The 24579-nt window shown below is 37.2% G+C and overlaps 1 protein-coding gene across 3 annotated transcripts in view; it reads left to right on the top strand.

Moving 5' to 3' along the window:
• LOC138705062 (cell growth regulator with RING finger domain protein 1-like) overlaps positions 1-24579 on the top strand; it is a 417737-nt gene that overhangs the window by 379610 nt on the left and 13548 nt on the right. For all 3 annotated transcript variants that reach the window (XM_069833654.1, XM_069833652.1, XM_069833651.1), the window contains exons 4-5: positions 1906-2047; positions 24329-24436. In XM_069833654.1, the coding sequence (XP_069689755.1) occupies positions 1906-2047; positions 24329-24436 (250 nt within the window). The remainder of the gene's footprint in view (positions 1-1905; positions 2048-24328; positions 24437-24579) is intronic.

Genomic DNA, 24579 nt, shown 5'->3' with positions numbered 1-24579 from the left:
ATTATTTGGTAATCGGAGAACTAAGAGAATTCTGTAGATGTCTAGTGTTGATTTATATATGGTACCCTTCCCCCTCTACACCGCAGTGGTCTGTAAGTCACTACTATTGGGAAAGTACCTAAAACATTTAAAGAAAGAAACAAAGAGAGTAAGAAAGAACTACCAATATTTAAATAATTGAAATTTAGTTTGTAAAAAATTACGAATTGTTTTGAAAACGCACAAAATGAATGGGAGAAGTTACACACCTCAGGAGTAGATTGTAGCAAAGTAAATAGAAACACGAGTGTATGTGCGTAATGGATAATGTTACAAATGCGAATGGTGAATGAATGTTCTTTCCATAATTTAAAACTGAGAAAGAATGCATTTACAAATAATTAATCGTGTTTCTTTGATGCATACTAATAAGCTGGAATTGACCTTATGTACCATGTCTCATGAAACAACCATCTTAACCATTCGACCACAAAGCAAATATATTAAGATATATCTTTATCTGTATATTATTCACATTAAATATACAGGGTGAATACAAAATCTTTCCCTGATTATAAACATTTATTGACGAAAAATTATCCTAGATACAGGGATGTGATTTTCAGCAAATGATACCTCAACGTACAGAACTTTCATGCATACAATTCAACATGTGCTCCATTTGTTGTCCGATTTTATGCCATGTTTTCGCCAACATCTCACTTTTCCGACCTCCATCTGTTGACTTATCTGAAAGTGTGAAAGATTACCTCATCAGAGAAATAAACTTGCTTAAGGTAGTCACTGCGTTGTTCAGTTCGTTCCAGAATGTTCACAGCAAATGCAACATTTCAGGAAAGGAAGCTTACATGATTTACACTTTGTACGAGTAAAACTACAGTGGCTTGTGCAAAATTATAGCCACAATACTCTGAGGTACGCCAAGTTCATTTGAGGCATGATGCGTCGAATTTTTCTGACAGCGTTCAGAAGCTGTGTGCACAGCATCAACAGTCTGATCTGTCATTCCAGTTCTACTGGTTTCCAACAGTCCCATATTTTTTAATTTGAACATACCACCATTTGAGTCCCATGCCGTGGTGTCGTGGTCAAAGGCATGTGCCTAGAATTCTCATTACAAAGTGCACCCTTGTTCGAATCCTAATGGAGGAAGAAACTTTTTCATGAAATTTCGGCCAGAGTATGGAACTGGTGCCCACCCAGCATTGTGATGCACTTGGGGAGCTACAGTAGGTAGCGAAATCCAGTTACAAAAGCCAGCTATAATGGCTGAGAGAGTCATGGGATCATCGTGCTAACCACAAGATAACCTACCTTCATTATGGTTAGATGATCGTCCACCTCTGTTTCGGCATGTGGCTGTGAGGTCAGCAGCCGGCCGGTCGGTCTGGGCTCTTAAAGGGCTGTAGCGCCACAGGCCAACATATGATGGTCTACGTCTTCACATATGGTGGATTACGTCCATACTCCCTCAAGAAGTGTCACTGAACTGTAATGGGCTACCTCTTTTCGTTATACCACAAAACACACTGACCTTTTTCTTGCAAAGACACTATTTTTGATACTGAACTGTATTACTGCAGTTCTATGTAGGGAAAGAAAACTCTTTGAATTGGACAATATAATTCAGCTTTCATTTTTCTATTTAATATGGTTTTTAGTTTACTATTGTTCATACTCGGGGAAAGACTTTGTGTTCACTCTGTAATTTTCTGTTTAAACTACAATAATTACTGTAAGAGACCACATTCACATTAAATCCTCCAACTGATTAATCTTGACCAGATTGTTTCTACGAAAGAATATAAAAATAATTGTATAATGTAAATGCCCTGTCTGATCCCCTTTTATTTAAAAACTAAAGAACAATTACATTCAGTTTGAAAGCCTTGACTTGGATTACAGCAAAGTGCCCCATGGAGAAGAAGTGTTCACTCTATTCCTTCCCCAGCCAGCTCTGGACCTGGGAACACCTCCTCGACTCTGCTACCCTCTTGTTATCTTTCTCATTCGAAATGAGGGGCACACCATGCACCCAGATGAAACGGTGAGTAAAATATTAATGCACTCGTGGTCTGTAGTTAATTTCAATACTGTCCTGACAGGACTACTGTATTCTATATCCAAATATTTCCTAAATGAATTTATTGGAGGCAAATCAAGAATAACATGTAAATTTTGTTTCTGCAGTAGTAAAGTAAATACAGAATGTCTACTGGCCATTAAATGTCATGAAAAAGTCAAGATTTCGAGAGATGAGTCATGAAAGTCATAAAAAAAGACACGAAATTTGTTTTCAAGTCATGAAATTAATATTCGTCATCTTCATAAAAAATGAAGACAAATTAAATGCAAGTAAATATATTTGTATTCACTTGCATTTTTCCTTATTTTTGTGGCACACTGTTTTTTCTCCAGTGATGATAAATAAATTCTGACTAAGGTGACTTGAACTGTGCGTTTCTACATTCCTTTGTAGACCCCTCGCTAATATCAGTTTTTGTTTCAGATACGAAAAGCTGAAGTGATAGTTAACTATATACCAGTATAACGTTTTCTACAATCTTTTCTAGGTTCATTGCTAATCTTTCTTTGTTTCACATATACGGACCTGAAATATTTACTGAATGTAATGCTTGCTGACGTTTACTTATGCATAGAGTGAACGTCATTGTAAACTTGAGAGATTCAATTCAGGAACACTAAAGATGTCTGAGAAGTGCAGTTTTAATTATAACTGGCTTCATCATGATAAAACAAAGAACTAGAAAATGTGACTCCGACCAGTAGAAAATAGTAAACATAAAGCAAGATGTAGTGTGTGTAAATGTGACTTTGATATTAGCACCAGTGGTATTTCATCTGCTAAAACTCCTGAAAAGGAAACGCTAAAAAGATGCAGTTACACGAGAATAAGATTGCATTTATATACTGGGTAATTATTTATAATCTCGGCCCTTATACCCAGAATCTTCTAACAAAGGAAGTCATAGAAGGTGAATTCTTTTGTTTATTTGATGAGATTTTGAAAAAAGTCATTCAAAAAAGACAAATGTATTTTGTGGTTCTTTCATGGAATCAACACCAAGCACGTAGCCAGGTTTATGTGAATGGAGGAGGTGTACAGGGTCAAAAAATCACGTCCTATAAATATAAATAAAATAGAAAATAAGAAAATGTACAAATTAAATAATCATATTACATATAGGTAAAGATTTATAGTCACCTAAAGTAGAACACCAATTATTAAAACACAGAAAATGCAACACAATAAGTTTATAATACACAAATAATCTTAGTCTTTTTACCAGTCCTGCAGCTCCATTGGTTGAGGCTTTAATTTCACAAAAACGTCTAAAATCTCACTGGCATCAACTTTGATGTCTTAATGAATATCAGCAGAGCTAAGCATTGAGACGTTGCTCGTTCTTGTTGAGAGAAGGCAGGTTTTGAGTCTTTGTAACGTAGAGAAACTCCTTTCTGTTGTAGCAATGGGTACTGGCAAAACTGTTAAAAGCTGCAACAAAATGTTTATGCCAGGGACGAATTCGTCGCAATAATTAAGAGATTCGACAGCAATGTTTGGAGTATCTGTAAATTCATTCCACTTCTTTCGCCAAAAAACGAGTCCAGATCTTGGTTCTGTTGTGGAATGCCGCAAGTGGAACACTTCTAAAATGTTTAGTTGGACCTACATTTGAGTTTCATGACAATATGGTTAACAATTAATGGCATGGAGTGGCGGCTCGTGAGATTTGATGTTGGGGTTTCACATATTGAATATCGGTACTCATTAATAAGTTACGACATTAATTTATAGCAATACTGTTTTCGTGTACATGAATTCGTTCTCAGAAAAAATAAACATAAAATCAAACTGTAAGAATCAAATACTCACCAAACCCAGTAATTCGGAAGAGGATGGTGTTGCTGTTGAATATTTATAGTGAAAATCCATCCTTCTCCTTTTTTTGTTGAAAATATGTTGATCACTCTCTCGTTGAAATCCACACATTCCATAACCGTGGATTTTTCAATGGATAGCATTGCTAAGGTCGTTAGACATTCTTCCTCCATCGTACTTCGAAGAAACGTTTTTACCCGAGTTTGACTGTGTAACGTTTTATTAGCACTTTCTAATTTAGAGCGAAACGGGGGGCATTGTTAAGTTTTATTTATTTTATTGGGTTATTTTACGACGCTGTATCAACATCTAGGTTATTTAGCGTCTGAATGATATGAAGGTGATAATGCCGGTGAAATAAGTCCGGGGTCCAGCACCGAAAGTTACCCAGTATTTGCTCGTATTGGGTTGAGGGAAAACCCCAGAAAAAACCTCAATCAGGTAACTTGCCCCGACCGGGATTCGAACCTGGGCCACCTGGTTTCGCAGCCAGATGCGCTGACTGTTACTCCACAGGTGTGGACGGCATTGTTAAGTGCATAGAATGTTATACAGAACTCTGTTATTTAACAAACACGCTTTGAACTATATAAAACTCCTGATATCAGGGATAAAACACAGAATATGTAATGCACATGCTGGCTTCTACCCTCTTTGCACAATACACTCCACGATACGAACAGCTCAAGACCGCATTTTCGAATGCGCCCTGTAATCAGCATTAGGTGATTCATAGCAGCCCTGTAACGAGCATGGTGGCACGAGGACCGAATATCGTTCTTTGCGCAGCTTTCTTTGTGCTTCCTCTAGTGTGAGTGACAGAGAAGGACAGTTTTGGAGCCACAGCTTTCGTTGGCGACAACAGCGTTTTTTTTTAACACGCTTTTCTTCTACTTCTTAGCATGTTCCCAATGCTGCAGGCTGTTTTAAAAGGTCTACCTGGTTCACTTCTGGGAATGAACCCCCAGATGCAATTATTTCGCCTGACTTTGCTGGTTATAACTCACTTATGCTCTAACCAAAAGAAGCCGAACATCCAGCAGTTTCTTTCTATAGTTACTCTTAATTATGAAGAGAATGAATGGCTTCAAGAGACAGGGGGTTCAGTGAACCAGTGAACCTAAAGACAAGCCCCGCATGCATGAATACTGTTTTTGTAAACCAGTTATCTGGGTTATTTGATATGGAATTCACTTGATTGATTTGCTGGCTGCAGATCCTTGGTATGATTATTACTAGTGCCCAGTTTTATATAATTACATATTTTGTTTCTATATATGTAGCTATAAGAAAAGTTAAAATGTCTGTGAATAACACCAAAGGGGTCATTATCCCAAAGTTGTAAGTTACATATTTTTACATATTTTGGTGCATAATAAATATTTAGGCATATATTACATATTTTAAAGGATATTGCATATTTTGAAACAACACACTTTTTTCTCACCAATTTTCTCTCGACTTAATTCATAAGTTATACCTTTGAAAATTGTTTATAAAGTTTGTACATTCATCTCTAATGGATAAAAGTAATTTAATAATTGAAAAAAAATGGACATCTCTTTGCCATGCTAACAGTTTGTATATGGCTTAAGAAATAACATAAAGTAGGAACAAATACCAATGGAAAGGATGGGTCATTGACTCATTGTACTGTTACCGCAGTGAAGGAAAGAGTGAAAATTACCCTGTGGGTACAGCTCTTCAGCACAAACATCCCCAATAAGTTCTTCTGAAAGAAAACAGTAGTCTTTCAGTTTTCTTGAGAAGCTTATTTTGATACACCTAGCTCCATGAAGTCACAATTAGAACAGCATTTAAAAACTGAACTTCATGTGCTCCATCGAAAAACGAAGTTCTTCTTACACAAGTGGTGCTAGAACCTTCTTCGCCTTCTATCAGTGAATTTAATAAAGATTTCTTCATGACATTGGTTGCTGCACACATACCATGGCATAAACTTGAAATGCCAAAATTTCAAGTATTCTTACGCAAATACTGTGACTTCAATATTCTGGATGAATGAACACTTCGGAAAAATTATTTCAACTTCTGCTACACTGACACAATGGAAACGATTGGAGCTGAATTTGGTGATTCCTACATATGAGTTGCCATTGACGAGACAACTAATGCCTTGGGTCATTTTATTGTAAATCTCGTCACGGGTAAAGTGGATTCAGAAACTCCGTCCAAGCCTTATTTAATTTACTACAAACCACTGGAACAGATAAATCATGCTACAATTTCTCAATTTGTCAATGGCAGACTTGAGGAGTAAATGAAGAAAAGGTGCTGGTGTTCTACTCAGATGCTGCATCCTATATGCTAAAAGCTGCAGGCTGTCTGTGCTTTACCCCAGTATGGTTCACTTCACTTGTTTGGCACATGAACTACACCAAGTGGCTGAAACCATAAGAGATACATTTCCTGAAGTAAATGGTTTAATATCAGCAACTAAAAAAGTGTTCCACAAATCTCCCTATCACATGCAGTATTACAAGAAACTGTTACCAGATGTACCTTTACCTCCACAGCCTGTGATTACTAGATGGGGAACGTGGATAGGATGGATAGAAGCTGTGAACTTCTTTAACTAACATTTGGAGGCAGTGAAGTCGGTGGTGGAAACATTTCCTCCTGAAAGTGGATCATCTGTGTGTGAGTCCATGAGTGCCTCTCCAAGGTTCGAAGGTAGCTTCATCAATAGCATACATCACAAGTCACTTCAGTTGGATTTCCAACAGCATTAAAAGCTGGAAACTTCTGGACTGGCCGTCCTTGAATCTATGTCAATAATGGAATATGCAACTAATAAACTGAGTGTTGTGTCAGGAGTAATCGGTGAGTGTGTTTTAGTAAAATTTAATGCTGTATTGAAAAATAACCCAGGATACACAACTTTTTCCACTGTATGCAAAATATTTAAAGGTGAGTGTGTTCAGTTCCCTGAGAACATTACGCTGAGTATGATTCCGCATCTGAAATACATGTCAGTTACTTCGTGTAAAGTTGAGAGGTAGTTTTCTATTTATAAGAATATTCTAAGACAGAAGGTAATCGATGACTGCAGAAAATATGGAAAAATATTTAATTATTAATTCCACCTCCAAACAATAATTAAATGAGGTTGAATCACATATGCACCTGTAATTTTTTTTTCAGTTCTGCTTTTTTATCAGTGTGCAAAAATACATATAATAAAGTTTAGATTTTAAGTTACATATTTTTTATTTATTACATATTATCTACATATTTTGTCATTTATAGCTGCATATTTATGTACAGTTTCCCTGGAAAAGGATGAGACGATTGAATATTCCTAAGTCTCAGATGTAAGACACTGTGCATGATCGGAGACCAGAGCACCGATACACAAGATAACGAATATTGAGTTACTTAAATTCAGGCTATTTGGTTTGTTACTAGCATCGTTCCGAAATTCAATTAAAAAACTGCAAAAAATATGATAATATTACGTAAATAAAAGATAAATATATACATAAATCGTGTAGTTAAATCGACAATGGACCTTCATGACTAGATCGACACTCCGCACAGAAAGAAAAGCTTTCATATAGTTTCCATAGCTCAGACGGTAAGACTTCTGCGTGTTGTGTAGAAGAGTGCGAGTTCGATTCTTAGTCTACACAACAATTTTTTTTTGTCTAAATAACGTTGAAATAGCTAAGTCACGTTGAAATATAGTTTTACAAAGTCCTGAGATTAAGTGTTAATGATCGCAAACAATACAAAATTACAAGTTATAATATTATAAACGTTAATCTAATGAATGCATTCATACACACACATATATACAATGTAAATGCATATATATTAAAAACTAACAATTAAAATGAAATTAAAAAAATATATAACAATAGACAAACTTTTACAAAGGTTTAGAGTCCTTAGGCTATGTCATTTGTTGAGTAATTATTACAATAATTTATTAATAGCTTTCCCATATGTGTAAGAAATGCACTCGCACAAAACAATTTTTGTTAAAAGTATGGCTTTGGATTATTTCATTCTCACCCCTGCAGTTAATTTTAACTATTTTATCTACGTGTTTGCATTCAATTTTATTCATGTTATGATTGAATGTATAAGCACTGTTGCAGTTATTGACTAATTAGGCTACATATATTAATAATAATTATTAAATACATCTGTTAAGTAACCAATTCCAGTATCTTTTGCAAAATCTTGAATGTTTAAGTTGTCAATAATATTTCTGTACTATATACTATAATAAGTTAAAAGAATTTGCAATAGATTTGGGATCCTCTACTTTATAATCATTGGTTTTAATGAAAAAATATTTTCTTTCTTAGGATATCTACAAGTTTAAATTTAATAATATTACGAATAGGTTTAATTGCATTATCTGAATTTTGTACTTTTCTACTCAAATATATTCTATTTCCCTCTTTCATAATTTTTTATAAATTACACTGTACTTCTTGCAGTATTTAAGAACATGAAGATCATTACATTGCAACTCATTACATATAGATTCTTATTTTTAATACATGAGATTTTGAAGTCCCTGCGTTATCTACATGTTTTAACTTTTGAATTTTTTCACAACATTGAGTGGAGAACATCCACTGAAGTGATTATGAAATTAAGTGAAAAATTCAATACATTTACTCTTAATATCAGTAGTACCAGTATCATATATGTTTTTCCAAGATTCATTTTGTAGACATAAATGTAAATAATCACTAGATACAGCAATTAAGATCCTTTCTTAGTTTTTAAATTAATATTTTGAAATTGTTCAGTGACATTGGAAACACATAGGATTTGTTTATCATGGTCAGACAAGCCATTGATTATAGGTTCTGTCGAATAGGAATTCAGTCTAATTCTGTGTTACTTCAGCTTGTATGCTATGGGAAAATGACCCTACGAATAAGGTTTCCAGTTTCAAGGAGTGAATTTAATTTACTTTTACGGAAAAGTTCCGAGAGATAATCTATGTTTATGTCACTACAGATCACAAATTCCATATGAGATTTCTAAAGTCTTTTCTTTACAAATTCAATGTTGGCTATAAATATTAATATATAATGTAAGAAATATGAATGATTGTAGTTATAAGTCTGATTTACATTATAAAAAGCAAGAAGTTACATTCCTCGGCAAGATTCGAACTTTCGATGTTTGGTTTTGTCGTCCAACGCACAACCACGGACCTATTCAATGCTTATGTTAATAACATACAATTTAGCTGTAGCAATGTGGTGTCATAACTTGGGGTTTGTTTATTTAATGTAATTAGATTTAATTTGATTAGTTTCACAGCAATTGGACTTCCTGTTATATCCTGTTATTTAGATGTTTAATTTAGGGTTGATTTATTAACTCTTACTATGCAAGATGCCTCTTATTTCAATAATTCTATATCATGTTAAATAGTCATTGTCTACACTAAAGTATTATCGTCATCTCTCATTTCTCATCGTAATGGCGAACCGACGTGACATGAGACAGCGAGTTATAGCTCTAGTTGAGGCTGGATATGGGGCTAGATCTGCTGGCCGTTTGGTCGGTGTTCCTGGAAGTACAGCCGCGAGATGGGTTCATCGTTACCAAAATTTTGGGGAGGTCGAAAATCGCCCTATTCCTGGGCGTCCGCGGATTTCTTCATTGGAAGAGGATGCTCTTTTATTCGAGACAGTTCGACAGGACCCCTTTCTGACTGCTAACGAAATAAGAGCAGCATCTAACTTTCCCGGCTCTTCACAGACTGTGATCAGCAGGTTGAGGAACCGCGGTATTAGGAGCCGGAGGGCTGCGCAAATGGAAATTTTGGGGGAAGCACAAGCTGTCGACCGTCTTGCCTTCGCTACCAATCGAGTGGATTTCGATTGGAGAAATGTAATTTTCTCCGACGAAACAACCATCTCGAGTGATTACGAAGGTCCTGTCCGTGTCTATCGTGAGGATGGTCTCCGACATGATCAGCGCTATGTGCACCGACGTGAAAGATCGGGGCGCTTTAGCATATCGTGTTGGGGGTGGATGTCTTACGATGGACCTGGCGTTATAGAACGCATCGATGGCCGGTTTAATGCGGAAACTTACGAGCACATTCTGGAAAATATATTCCTTCCCTCCGCCCGAGAACGTTTTCCCGAAGGAACATTGCTGTTCCAGCAGGATAACCATCTCGTGCACTATGCTGCAAGCATTCAAAGATGGTTTCAAAGGAGACCCGAGATCGAAATCATTAATTGGCCTCCGAAGTCACCTGATTTGAATGTTATCGAAAATTTATGGGCGGAATTGAAAAAGAGAAGGATAGCCACCTATGCCCACCGACGCCTTCGAAATCGAGACGAATTGTGGGATCAAGTTGTTGACACCGGGGAAGATCTCGCCGGGGATCAGAACTTATTCCACAATCTCGTGACATCCATGCCGGATCGACTTAGAGCTGTAATAGAAGCTGATGGCATGTGGACAAGATTTTAAGTTAACAGGTCTCTTTTTGTTTCTTATGATTTTTGTTTGAGGAAGAATACTTTTAACTTCCAAGTAAGATTTATTTTTTTTGACGAGGTTCAGCCCACTTGTAAGACCCAGAAATTGGGCATAAATTATTCCATATTTTTCGACAAATTAGACAGTCGAGGAACTCTGAACAAATTAATTACACCTCAATAAAAAAAAAGTTTTACCTGGGATCGAACACGAGACGTTTCGGTTATACAATGGAACTGGCACGCTACTATATGAGCTACCGAGACAAGACAGTGATAGCAGCAGTCCAGAATGTAGATCCCTTAGCAGGCATTTGCCATTCGGTACAGTGAAGCAATGATATTTTGGGACTCGAGCTATGTTGTGAAATCCTGGCCTTAAATGGCAGTCTTCTTCGTGATCCTTATTCTGGTCCTTGTCCTTGTTGTGGTCCTTGTAACAATTCTTGTACTATCTGTCATGTTATGTATCCCTACGTCAATATCGAGTGAACTGCGCTGTAGAACTTTAACTTCCGACGACCAAGAATCGTCTCATTCTTTTTCAGGGTAACTGTACATATTTCTCATTTTTATATTACATAAAGTCCGGGTTCTAGTTATTACAGATGATACTGAAACAGCTCATTGGGAAACATGTAGCTTTGCTTGCAGTATCAGCACCATAGTCGTGCTTTAGTTCTGCAGCAAGAGCAGTCACTATATAAGAAAACAGTTTTTTAAATGTAATAACAGAATCAGTCCACCTTGTAGTATACAATGATTTAAGTTTTCTTTCGGCATAGAGAGAGCGTCAGCTTCAGAAGTTATAGTGTTAAGTATAGCCTCTCTCTTGGGCAATGCTGACAAAAAATGTGGAAACTGGGCCCAATATCCCCATCATGTTTTTTATGTTTGGCACATCGCAGGATTTAGAAATGCACAGACTTAATGAAAGATTGAAACAATGTATGTAGAGTGCCAGTAGCCTATCTCTTAAAATAAGAGCCTGCACTCCATTAAACGTTCCTGACATAATATTGGATCCTCCAACATATACTTGCACACAAACATCATTGTCGTTTAGACCCAGGTTCTTCAATTCCTGCTCAATTATCCCTTTTATACCTATACATTGTGTTGAAGTCATCAACATGAAACTAAAAAATTCTTCTCTATAATGAAGGTCGCCATATTCATATATCTGATACACAATGTCATCTGCTCTGTTATGCTGGTATCTGTGATTTCATCACATAAAACTTAAAAATATTTTGCATGATTAATGTCTTCTGCTTGGCTAGCAGCGAGATTCACTGGAGGGATTGCCATGGTGTGATGCCACAGCATATATTCTACATGCGGCTATGGGTCACAACAGCCTGCAGTCATCTTTCAAAGTGCACGCTAGCACTGACATCATTTGCCTCATGATCTCTAGAGCTGTGACTTTCTTGGTGAGTGCATTGAGAAGAATCTGTCATTCCTCAAGTTGATACCGAACACGATGCAGTACTGAAACATGCGCAAGAAGGATCTCTTTACCATGATCTGCCAGTCTGCCAGCTAGGCAAGCCAACTATGTTTCTCACAGTAAGCACCAATAAGATTTGCTGACCGCATCTGCTCAAGGTTCTATATCATCTGAGCTGAGGGCAACAGCACAAAGATTGGTGGCCCAATGAACGAACTGCACCCACTGCATGCAATCAGTTTGGCCACTACTGCATGATTGAAGCACATCGAGTTTCAGCACTTTGTATGTCCGCACATTCACATACAGCTCTGGCTTGACCCACTCAAACCCATATCTGTACTTATGGAAGTCTCAGCGAGTTTCTTGTCGACATCCACTTGATGATACAGCAGTATCTAGACATGATCCATGCCATATGCGCAGACCTGCAAGAGGAAAAAGAAAATTGTGAATGCCAAGCAAGATGTGTCACTCAACATAATGGAGTGTTGTTCCTTCACTCCTGTTTCAAAGTCATCAAATGTTTCACTTTGTTGCTTTCTTAAAAATTATTACCATCACGCAATAACACACTACACATTAAGTTTAGCATTAGCTTTTGCATCAGTTAAAGTCTTTGCCTTTTGTTTTCTTGTTCTGTACAGTAGATTGTTGAAGAGTATTTTTTTTTTTCACCCACAACTCTGGTACCATATACCAACTAATTGACTGGACACATACAGCTAATGCTGTAAACTGAACCGAAGTTGACAGATATGCAGTTTCCCCATTATGGACAGAAATTTTTACACGTAAAAATATACCTATTTAAAATTAATACATCAAACATTCATAAGTTGATTACAATTTTGAAGAAATCATGTTAATTCATTTTTTCGTAATATGTTTTTAATACAAATCATATAATTCACGTCCACATGCCTCAGCATAGATGAACAATCATCCAACCAATACCGAGGTATCGTGTGGTTACCATGATGATCCCCTCTGTTATAGCTGGTTTCCGTAACCAGTTTGATTTCGCTACCTATCGTAGCTCTCCAAATCCATCACATTCCTCGGTAGCACTGGTCCCATACACTGGCCGAAATTTCATAAGGACTTGAGCCAGTGTTCATTTTTTAATGCGAGTCCAGACATGCTGCCTTAGACCATGAAGCTATTGTGCTGGACTTACATCTCTATCATTCAATGAAAATCAATCAATATGCATTTAGAAAGTGAATGGAAATTGAAATTAAGCGTACAAGTAATCAAACAACATAGTATGTTGATTATATTATCTTCAGGTAGCCTAAATAGTAGAAAATCACCTATTTTATTCACTGTTAAATTATTGAATGAAAATATTACACATCTTTTTAAAAAATCTAAGAGCAGCATTGTTAGGAAATAATTTATATTTTTTATTTATATTAATTCTAAATATCACTTAATATGAATAGATAATAAAATACAATACATATTAGTACATAGGTTGATTTTTTTAGTTCTGGCAACTATATTTTTTCTCGATACATAGCATACTTACTTGGTTCTAAGTAAAGTCTTCGATGTAGTCACCAGCATTGCGTACAACCTGTTCCCAGTGATGCGGAAGCCATTGGATCCCGTTGGCACTGCCTAATCTGTTGATGGTGCAAATAGAATGGTCAGTTGCCTGTAAAATGTCTTCAACTGTTCGGAAGCGAATCCTGCAAACTGAGTCCTTCATCTTAAGGATTAGATCGAAGTCGCAGGGCCTTAAATCCGGAGAATATGGCGGGTGATAGAGCACTTCCCAGCCCCAGTGATTGCATAATTGAGACACAACTCCTGCTGTATGCGCCCTAGCATTGTCATTCAGAACGATGGGTGGGTTATCCATAAAGTGATAGCGTTTTCTTCTCAGAGCTGCTCGGAGATTGTTTTGCAAAAATGAACAGTAATACTCCATATTAACGTTCTGCCTTGGGGGAACAGTATGCTTTAAGATCACACCATCCCAATCATAGACAAGAATCAGCATAGCCTTCACATTGGTGGGGGTCTGCCGAACTGTTGTTTTTCATTGTGACCTGTGATGACGCCACTCGTCCGATTGGCATTTCAGCTGAGGTTCATAAGATCTGGCCCAGGTCTCATCAGTCGTAATGATACGCCGTAAGAAGACCTCTCCTTCGCGCTCATAGTCTGCAAGAGAATATGAGAAGCGTCATATCGCTGCCATTTCTGCATGTCTGTTAAATCATGCAGAACCCATTTTGAGGCAATTTTCCGCATTTTCAGGCGGTCCTTCAGGATGTGAAGCACAGTCGAAGGCATCAATCCTGTATCTTGTGCTAACTCATGAATCGTTCAATTCTGATCCATATCCACTAATGTGGACACAGTCTGTACATGTTCGTCACTTATTGGTGGATGACCAGATCGAGGCATGTCCAACACACTTTCGCGTCCTTGTCTGAAGGCTCTAACCCACCTTGCTACCGTTCGGTAAGGTAACGCAGCCTCACCACAAGCTTCTTGCACTTCTTGAGGACACTGTTGTGCCATGTGACCTCTAGCACATTGAATTTTTAGCCAGCTTCTCTGTTCCTCCTTCGAAAACATTGTGACTGCTTGCTTACAACTGCTCGTCTTATTGTTGTCACTGTGAACAGACATGGAGTGGGGAGGGAGAGTTCATTAGCTCTAAGGGAGGGGAGGCATGTAAGCAACCTGTGGTATAAACGATATTGCCTGGCTCCTTTGCACTGCATCGCTGCAGCATAGTTGCCACTATTAAAAAAATCAACCCATGTATTATTGCCTTTAATGTGGAAAAGTTATCTTCCTTGCTTTTTTCTCTGCAAAGGTTTTCAAGATTTGGTCTAAGTGTAATAAACTCCAGGTCATTTTTATATTCAATAGATAGAATAAAATTGATCAAACTATTCAAACGTTCTTGCTGCATTAATGATCTCAGATAATTAATGAAATCATTATAATATTAGATTTTCTTAATTATGTTTCTAATTACCAGCAAAAATCTGAGATTTTATTAACATTCTTATTATCTGAAATGTTGATAGCTATGCAATTTAGTATGTGTTGCAAGTTCATACTTTAATCTTCTTCTCTACAGAGAACACATTTTACTCATGTATAAAACCAAGGTCTGAGTATATACGTTGCCAAAGACTTATATTCAGTTACTCATCTGAAGATAGTCACTGCTGTTCTTGGAGAATTAGGAATCATAGTTTCATTTTTTATTTTTAATTTCGTACCAAGATTTATTTTTACCATTATTATTATTGTTATTATTATTATTATTTAATATTATCTATTTATAATTTTTCTTTATTAATAATTTTGCTCAATAATATGATATTTCAAAATGATATGTTTCTTGGATTGTGGTTTCTTTCTTTGATGTCAAATAAGATTCCATCAGTTTAAGCTTGGAAAAACTTTTCTTCTGGCGCGATAGTCACTAGGACTTAAGCAAATCTGGCTTTCAGGTAGAACCTCCCTGTGAAGGAGGCTTGAATAATTTCAAGGGAAAAAATTGTTCTGGGGCTAGGTATCAAACCTGGGACCCTCTGCTTAGCACACGAATGCTCTACCAATTGAGCTACCCCAGGAACTATATACGACACCGTCACAGTTCTTCCCTTTATATCCACACAACTCAAATGGACTAACAAGAGTCAGAACCCAACTTTGAGTGCACACAATTTTGTGTGGCATAATTTGTGACTTTCTGTTAATGTACCTACAGTAACGAATATATTATGCCAGCATTTCTCAAACTTTTTTGAAGTGGGGACCACTTTTAAAGTCAGAACAGTTCCACGGACCACCTTACTCTTGGTCCCTTCGAAAGCAAATTTATCATTTTCGTAGCATATTTTAATACCATTATACTTATATTTTAAAATTGAATTAAGATTCGGTACTTTGGTCCTCTTTTATGAATTCGGATGGTCCCTGGCTGGGTTACAGGCATGGTGCCAGATGTGCAGGGAAAAGATGTTGAGAAACACCACGTATATATTGTGCTTTAAATCCCTCTTTTGTTGCTGAGAGTAGAGTGGGAAGTCGATAGATGAGTAGAGTAATAAATTTCATAAAATGTCTGTACTGGGAGAAAAAGTAAAATTTGATTGCCGTGTGTCATTTCCAAACTCTGAGATTTTAAGCTACAGTGTGATATGCAATTCATTCGAATTTTATTTTTTCTTCTATATTTTTTAAAGGACCACAAGGGCAGACCTTGAGGACCACAGGTGGTCCGCGGACCATAGTTTGAGAAACGCTGTATTATGCAAATCTGGCTTTCAGGTAAAAGCTCCCTGTGAAGCAGGCTTGAATAATTTTAAGGGAAAATTGTTCTGGGCTGGGTATCGATCCTGGGACCCTTTGCTTAGTGCACGAATGCTCTGCCAACTGAGCTACCCCAGGAACTATACACGACACCGTCACAAAATTATTCAAGCCTGCTTCACAGGGAGCTTCTACCTGAAAGCCAGATTTGCATATATTCGTTACTGTAGATACATTAACAGAAAGCCACAATTTAAGCCACACAGAATTGTGTGCTCTCAAAGTTGGGTTCTGGTGTCTTGTTAGCCCTTTTGAGTTTTGTGGATATAAAGGGAAGTCACTAGGACTGTCAGGAAGATCCGAAGAGCAATGAAAAAAAAAAAAAATTGGAAATGCAATACCAATATGCCTATTGCAACCAAGAAACTCAAGCATTTTCATGTGGATTTTAATCTCTGTTGCAAGAATTGGCTTCAGTACATCATTCCACAAGCATGCAGCCATTTATATTAGCAACTTTATGGTATTACATATTCTTGTTTCTGTTCTACCCTCACATCTGTCATTGACACTTCCAAATCTGATGCGTATTTTCGTATAGTACCCATAGACAGGTCCTGAAAATAGAAGTCATTGTGCTTAGGTGCAGGACCCAATTGGGATAAATTGGTTCAATTAGCTTAAAGCCAGCCCTGTGTTCTGCCCAAGGGCAGGTCTTTCACTCTAAACCCAGATTTCTCCAATATTTCCTATTTTCTGCCTTCCTCTTAGGCTAGAGCTCCATTAGCTGTATTTGACAGCTGCTATGAGCTGTAGTCTACTGCCTGAAAATGTAATACACGCAAAACAAGTCTAGGCGGCTATATGAAAGTATTTCACTGCGCCTAACAGAATTACGGCGGAAGTGCCAAGGTCTACTGCCAGGGGTATAGAACATGTTCCATTTTCATGCCGTTATCTGTCGCCGAAGCCTGGCTCCACTGGCCATAGTACTCAGCTGGCAGCTGTAGTAAAACAGTCTACGTTTCGCAGTGTTTGCAATTTGTAAAATGGAGCTTGATAGTGAGCAAATAAATTATTGAAATTAAGAAGTGTCCTGTACAGCAAATTTGGGTTGCCAACTTCTTTTCAAGAAAATATGGGAGATTAAGGAATCGACAAAATTTCACACATAAAATTGACAAATATTCCGTTCAGTTAGCTACTAAAAACAACTTTATTCTACACTTCGCCAGCTAGGCTTAAATTGCGAGTATTTTGAGACAGATTTTTCTCGCGTAATCGTTAAAGTCGACTGCAGTTTTCAGCTCTGATTTGATTAGATGTGTCGTGCTCCTGTTTCGAACATCTGTCCAATTGTCCATGGGCGAAACACCCCCTATGTATGAGCATTATTACTTGGTATGCTTATTTACTTACTTACAATGGCTTTTAAGGAACCCGCAGGTGCATTGCCACCCTCACATAAGCCCGCCATCGGTCCCTATCCTGTGCAAGATTAATCCAGTCTCTATCATCATATCCCACCTCCCTCAAATCTATTTTAATATTATCCTTCCATCTATGTCTCGGCCTCCACAAAGGTCTTTTTCCTTCCAGTCTCCCAACTAACATTCTATATGCATTTCTGGATTCGCTCATACATGCTACGTGCCCTGCCCATCTCAAACGTCTGGATTTAATGTTCCTAATTATGTCAGATGAAGAATACAATGCGTGCAGTTCTGCATTGTGTAACTTTCTCCATTCTCCTGTAATTTCATCCCTCTTTGCCCCAAATATTTTCCTAAGAACCTTATTCTCAAACACCCTTAATCTCCATTCTTCTCTCAAAGTGAGAGTCCAAGATTCACAACCATACAGAACAATTACTTCGTATGCTTAGAACAAAACTCCGATATCCGGTAGAACTAAAAAAATTTAGCTGGATATTCCCTAAGTTTGTGATGCATTGCAGCAAACATGCCTTCATGTTTTCTGTTACTTATTATTGGATGTATCCACTATTTCATTTGATGCAATCTTCGACGACGGCGAACCAATAGCAAACATACAATCACCTTGATAAATAGTGTGCCCATTTTCACGGCAATTTTTGCTTGATCTTGTAGTACACAAAGAACATGCAACGCTGTTTTCAGCTGAACAACAGGAGTGGAGCCGGGCCAGAGCAGAGTGGAGCAGTAGACTACGGCTTTCACACGCAGAAAATTTACATTAAGTAGAGCCACCTTCTTGCAGTACAAATCTAGGCAGTAGAATGCAGCTAACAGCAGCCGTCAAACACAGCTAGTGGAGACCTACCCTTAGTCTCAACATACAATCCATATACATATCTTAATGCTGTCTATCATCTGATATCTTCTTCTGCCGCGAACTCTTCTCCCATTTACCATTCCTTTCATTGCATCCTTCAGTAGGCAGTTTCTTCTCAGCTAGTGACCCAGCCAATTCCTTTTTATTTTCCTGATCAGTTTCAGTATCATTCTTTTTTTCACCCACTTTTTCCAACACAGCTTCGTTTCTTATTCTGTCTGTCCATCTCACACACTCTATTCTTCTCCACATCCACATTTCAAATGCTTGTATTCGCTTCGTCGTAATATCCATGTTTCTGCCCCATAGAGTGCCACACAAAGTACTTTACTAGTCTCTTTCTTAGTTCTTTTTCCAGAGATTCGCACAAGATGCTTCTTTTTCTATTGAAAGCTTCTTTTGCTCTTGCTATCCTCCTTTTGACTTCTTGGCAGCAGCTCATATTACTGCTTATAATACACCCCAAATATTTGAAGCTGTCTGCTTGCTCAACTGCCTCATTTAGAATTCGCAAGTTTACCTTCTTTATTTTTCTTGCTGTGACCATGGTCTTGTCATTTCTATCCTCATTTTGACTTCCTGGTAGCAGCTCATGTTACAGCTTATAGTACATCCCAAGCATTTGAAGCTGTCCACTTGCTCTACTGCCAGATTTAGATTTCACAAGTTTACCTTCTTTATTTTTCTTGCTATGACCATGGTCTTCTTCTTGTTTGCATTTATCTTCATCTCACAGCTGTTATTTAGCTGCAGTACCCAGTGGAGGCTGATTGACTGAGGCAAGTGAGGCCGGGCCTCAGTCACTTGGCTTAACTGAAATCAAATTTTGTTTTTATGTAATGTATTAGTTATTTGAATGAAGCATATATTGCTGTAGAAGCACTTGAAAACTTTGTGATGTAGCTAGACCTGTTTTGCAGTAAAATTTTTTTCCTGAGGCCAGGATCGCTCGTGCCGGGTCTGGCTTGTGATGTATATAGACCTGTTTTTCAGTAAAATTTGTTCATGAGGCTAAGATCGCTCGTGCCGGGTCTGCTTCTGCATTTTCGTGTGTCTTCGCGGGCTTTTGAGGTTGCGCTTAAAACGTTGTAACTGAGGCACAATTCGTCTGGCCTGGTCAGGTTTCACTCCTCCCAACCATGGGCCGGACTCAAGGGTAGAGTGGAGTGGGAATAGGGTGACTTGTCTTGCTAAATAGGCCATAAATAACAAACATTCCAGCTCTTTGGCAGGCAGACACCCACACTATTCTCTCCTCTTATGTCTTAGTTTGTGACTTAAGCATGGGTGTTGTACTATTGTACTTCGTGTAGTGAATCTGGGCCAATGTTATGTATTTCGGGAAAATATAAACAGAAACAAATGCCAGAAATAATGCTGGTGTAGTTAATTCATTGTTAGAGTGTCCTTTTTCGAGAAGAAATAATACTGAAAGAGAGAGCCAGCCGAGATACCTACGACATCGCTGACAATTTTTCTGACAGATAATCTTAAAACGCGAGTTTCTATTGCATCCTGGTATGGGCAACATAAATGGTTAAGTGGTAATGTGATGCAAAATAAACTTCAATGTTGGCCTTGTTTGTTGCTGTCAAAGGAAAAAAATAAAAAGAAAAGAAAGAAAGGGAAAATTCAACACATAATGTGGGCTGCTTCATCACACTTAAAGAATCACTGAAACTCGCAGCATAACAGCTTATTTGGTGAGTGAAATTATTATTTTTCATTACTAGTAATAATAATAATAATAATAATACAGTAATAATGATATTAATAATATAATAACAATAATAATTAATATCATAAATAAACGTTTTCTATCAGAGCCACTTAAACTAGTTGCATCTGGCCTCACCGAGGATTTCGATCACTGGCCGCTACTGGCAGTACCATATCTCTTAGTATCATCTCGTCTTCTGCAAACAACTCCATATCATCAGCAAATCATATACACTTTATTCTTCTTTCTCCAACTATTACTCCTCCATATCCTGAAAATAGTTCTTCACTAAATCCTTCAAGTAGATGTTCAACAGGGTATGTGATAAAGGGCATCCCTGACATACTACTCTCTCTATTTCACATCCTTCTGACATTTCTTGTCCTATCCTGACTTTGACTCGTCATTTCATATAAACATTACTGAACAGCCTCCTCTCTTTCCAATCCACACCAATTTTCCTCAGGATCCCCATCAGTTTATTTCAATTCACTCTGTGAAACGCCTTTTCTAAGTCCACAAATATATACTCTTCCTTATTCTTATCTAGGTATCTTTCACCGATTGTTCGTAGCAGTCCAGTTGCATCTCTCTTACCTTTTCCCATACTGAAGCCAAACTGCTCTTCTTCCAACTGGCCTTCCATCTTAGAATATAAATGTCGATTCAGAATTCACAGGAGAATCTTCGCCGGGTGTGATATTAGGCTGATAGTCCTGAATTCGTTACATTTCATACCATTATTTTTCTTCGGTATTGGAAGCAACACTATCTCCATGAAATTTTCAGGCCATTTGGCTTTCACATATATTTTGCTGCATAATGATAGAATTTCCTTCTCTTCTTCACTCAAGCATTTCACTATTTCAATAGGGATTCCATCAACTCCTGTTACTTTCCCATTCTTCATTTTTCTAAGTGCTAGTTCAATTTCTTCCCTTAAACTAGGAAATTCTTTTTCGTCTTCTACAGCAAAGTCATCTGGACGATTCCCTGTCTCATGACTCTTCTACATATTTCGTTCATCTGTTCAGTATTCCTTATTTAATTTCCGATTTCACCCTCTGTCAACCACATGGATTTCCTGTCCTTATTTGTGAAGTCCAAGATTTTACTTTGCGGTACATTAAATCATATCTTCCTTTTTTCTTTAGACCCTCTATGTCTTTACATTTCTCTTTTATCCAGTCTTCCTTCGCCTTATTGTTTCTCTCCTTAGTTCGTATGACACTTTATTTTCGACCAATACTTCAGTAGAAATCGCTGTGTACTATACTAACAGACAGACAGTCTGTCCAAAACCCTTTTTCTGCTTATAAGGATGCTAAAAACTCGTATTTCCATGAAATCATTCAAATGCAGAACCATAATACTTCATATTTATGCTTTATTATTTACTTGGAAAAGGTATGTTAAATTAATTTATAAAAAATTAGTTAACTGTTATTTAAAACTTATTTTTACAGCCATTTGGAGCTTTTTAAAAGTTATACTGTATGATTGTCAATTTTTAATCAATTCTTCCAAGAGCAGAACCCCTCTGTTTCAAATTGTACACATGATTTATCACTACTAGAATTTTCGAAGTAATGACCCTGTTGACTTTTTATTGGAATTAATTCATTAAAGCAGTTATGTCAAGCTCAGCCACTGGTGGCAGCTGCCACAGGTTTGTCACAAGCTCAGGCCAGGACATCTTGTGGCTCGAGTTGGTAGCGCAGTGCTTTAGCAGGTGGAGATGTAAGAACTCAAGAGTCCAAGAAAAGGCTGTGTCTAAATCCATAGACATGATCCACACTGAATCCCCTACTTTGCGTAGATTTTTTAATATACGTAGAATGGAAGAATATGTTGTGTAGGGTTGTAGCAAATCATATACAATGCTTTGTATGCAAACATTTCTTCTTTATAAGAAAATACAATATAAAACGACATTACGAGTTGATACACCAAGCGGACTGTGAAGGATTTAATAGAGAAGAATGAGTTGGTCTAGTAAATTATCTAAAAGTGGATAAATGTAATGTAAGTAGTTTACTCACGCTATGCGATATTACAATTATTTGTGTAACAAATTAAATGCTATTTACCGTAGTTGCGCAGTTTTAAAGCTCTTGGAATTTACTTATAGTACATAATTATAGGCTTATTTATTGTTTTACAATCCTGAGAGAAAACTAAAAATCTGTTTAATAGAATCATACCAGTAGTTAATATGTATAAAAGAGTCTTACTAATATAACAGATAATATTAATGACTGGGACCTGCATTTCGATGACCCAAAGAAATATAAAACTGATCATTAAATTTATACTAGAGTTTGAAGGAAATTACCACAAATTTAAAGAGAGTGATATAAATAAACATTAATTATTCCGTAAGGTACTGGTACATATTTTTTATTATAATTACTTATGTGGAAAAATTCAAATACCTGGGAGCAACAGTAACAAATATAAATGATACTCGGGAGGAAATTAAACATAGAATAAATATGGGAAATGCCTGTTATTATTCGGTTGAGAAGCTTTTATCATCCAGTCTGCTGTCAAAAAATCTGAAAGTTAGAATTTATAAAACAGTTATATTACTGGTTGTTCTTTATGGTTGTGAAACTTGGACTCTCACTTTGAGAGAGGAACATAGGTTAAGAGTATTTGAGAATAAGGTGCTTAGGAAAATATTTGGGGCTAAGAGGGATGAAGGTACAGGAGAATGGAGAAAGTTACACAACACAGAACTGCACGCATTGTATTCTTCACCTGACATAATTAGGAACATTAAATCCACACGTTTGAGATGGGCAGGGCATGTAGCACGTATGGGCGAATCCAGAAATGGATATAGAGTGTTAGTTGGGAGGTCAGAGGGAAAAAGACCTTTGAGGAGGCCGAGACGTAGATGGGAGGATAATATTAAAATGGATTTGAGGGAGGTGGGATATGATGATAGAGACTGGATTAATCTTGCTCAGGATAGGGACCAATGGCGGGCTTATGGGAGGGTGGCAATGAACCTCCGGGTTCCTTAAAAGCCAGTAAATAAGTAAGTACCTATGTGTTCTATTAATGTTTATTATACATTCCCTGCTATGTACCATATTTTCCGGGGCATAAAATGCACTTTTTTTTTTAATAGGTCTGAAAAGCATGGTGCATTTTATGCATCAGTACCAACTTTGTGAATAGGTGAAAGCTTCATGTAATTGTGTGAAAGCAGGTAATAACCTGTAGGTTAGCGCACTGTTCTTAAAGTGTTATATAAATTTGTAGAAAATAGAGGTAGGCTGTATAGTGTTGATGCTGTGAGAGCAAGTAATGAACTAGTGCACATGATTCTCGCAAGACATGGAACTTATTCAAACAGACAGTTTATTAAGGACTGCATTTTAACAACAGCAAAGAATGTATCTCCCAATGAACCTTCGAAGTTCGAGATCATAAGCTTGTAGCTAAATACGGTCACAGAATACTGAATGCAGGTACAATTGAATTGTCGTCTGCTTTAGGTCCTCTTCCCTCAGTCTGTTGCCGTGCTCTGTATAGATTATGGTGACATTGAGTTTGACATCACTACATTAAAGAAGGGGGCAGCAAAATATAAACTGCCCTGAGTGGCAGAATGTTTAAATACAACCTGAATCCAATATAAATAGTGTAGAGTACACTTCTTAGTAGATGTATTTCTAATTTGAAAACAATAGCTTACCTTATATGCACATGTTTTAAAAAGAATTTTAGTGAGTTTATTTATATTTCGATTCATCCCTTTCTATTATGGCCCATTCTTTCCTTTTATACATGTCTCTCCTTTTCTTGAGAGAAAACACTTACATTGAACACTTGAATTAACCCAGATAGTACGATTCTTTCTTCGTAACCACTCTGTGGCATGCTATGCATATGTAGCAAATGCTCCCTCCTCCTTCACAAAGAAGAACCTATACCGGTACTATATGATTATGGAAAATAAAATACTGGATAATTCTGACAGCTTAACTTATTCGTTATCCAAGTAGGCACTAAAATTATTTTAATGAGTTTGTACGATACTGAAGACTTGTATACAAAATTGCATAAATTTACCTGAACTTTTTTGCTTATTAGTTACTGAGAGATAATCTGTTTATCTCACTGTATTGTTGCAGGTGGCGTTGGTGAATGTCGTTCACATCAAGGACTCTGTATGCACCTTGCCCACAAGCATTCTGGCGCAGTACCTTAAGCAAGCCAATGGTCAATTGTCCTGTCTCAAGGTAGGCCGTGTTTCAGATCTCTACTGTGATTTCATTTTGATTCCTTTCGTGTACTGGTAGTAATTCTGTCAGAGATATAATGAAAAGAGGATCACAGTACGTTTCTCAGATCTCTACTGTGATTTAATTTTGATTCTTTTCGT

The sequence above is a fragment of the Periplaneta americana genome, chromosome 8, assembly GCF_040183065.1.
Source record: "Periplaneta americana isolate PAMFEO1 chromosome 8, P.americana_PAMFEO1_priV1, whole genome shotgun sequence".
In the NCBI taxonomy this organism is placed as follows: Eukaryota; Metazoa; Arthropoda; class Insecta; order Blattodea; family Blattidae; genus Periplaneta; species Periplaneta americana.
Note: the sequence above shows the minus strand (reverse complement) of the source record. Positions and strands in the feature narration are given on the sequence as shown.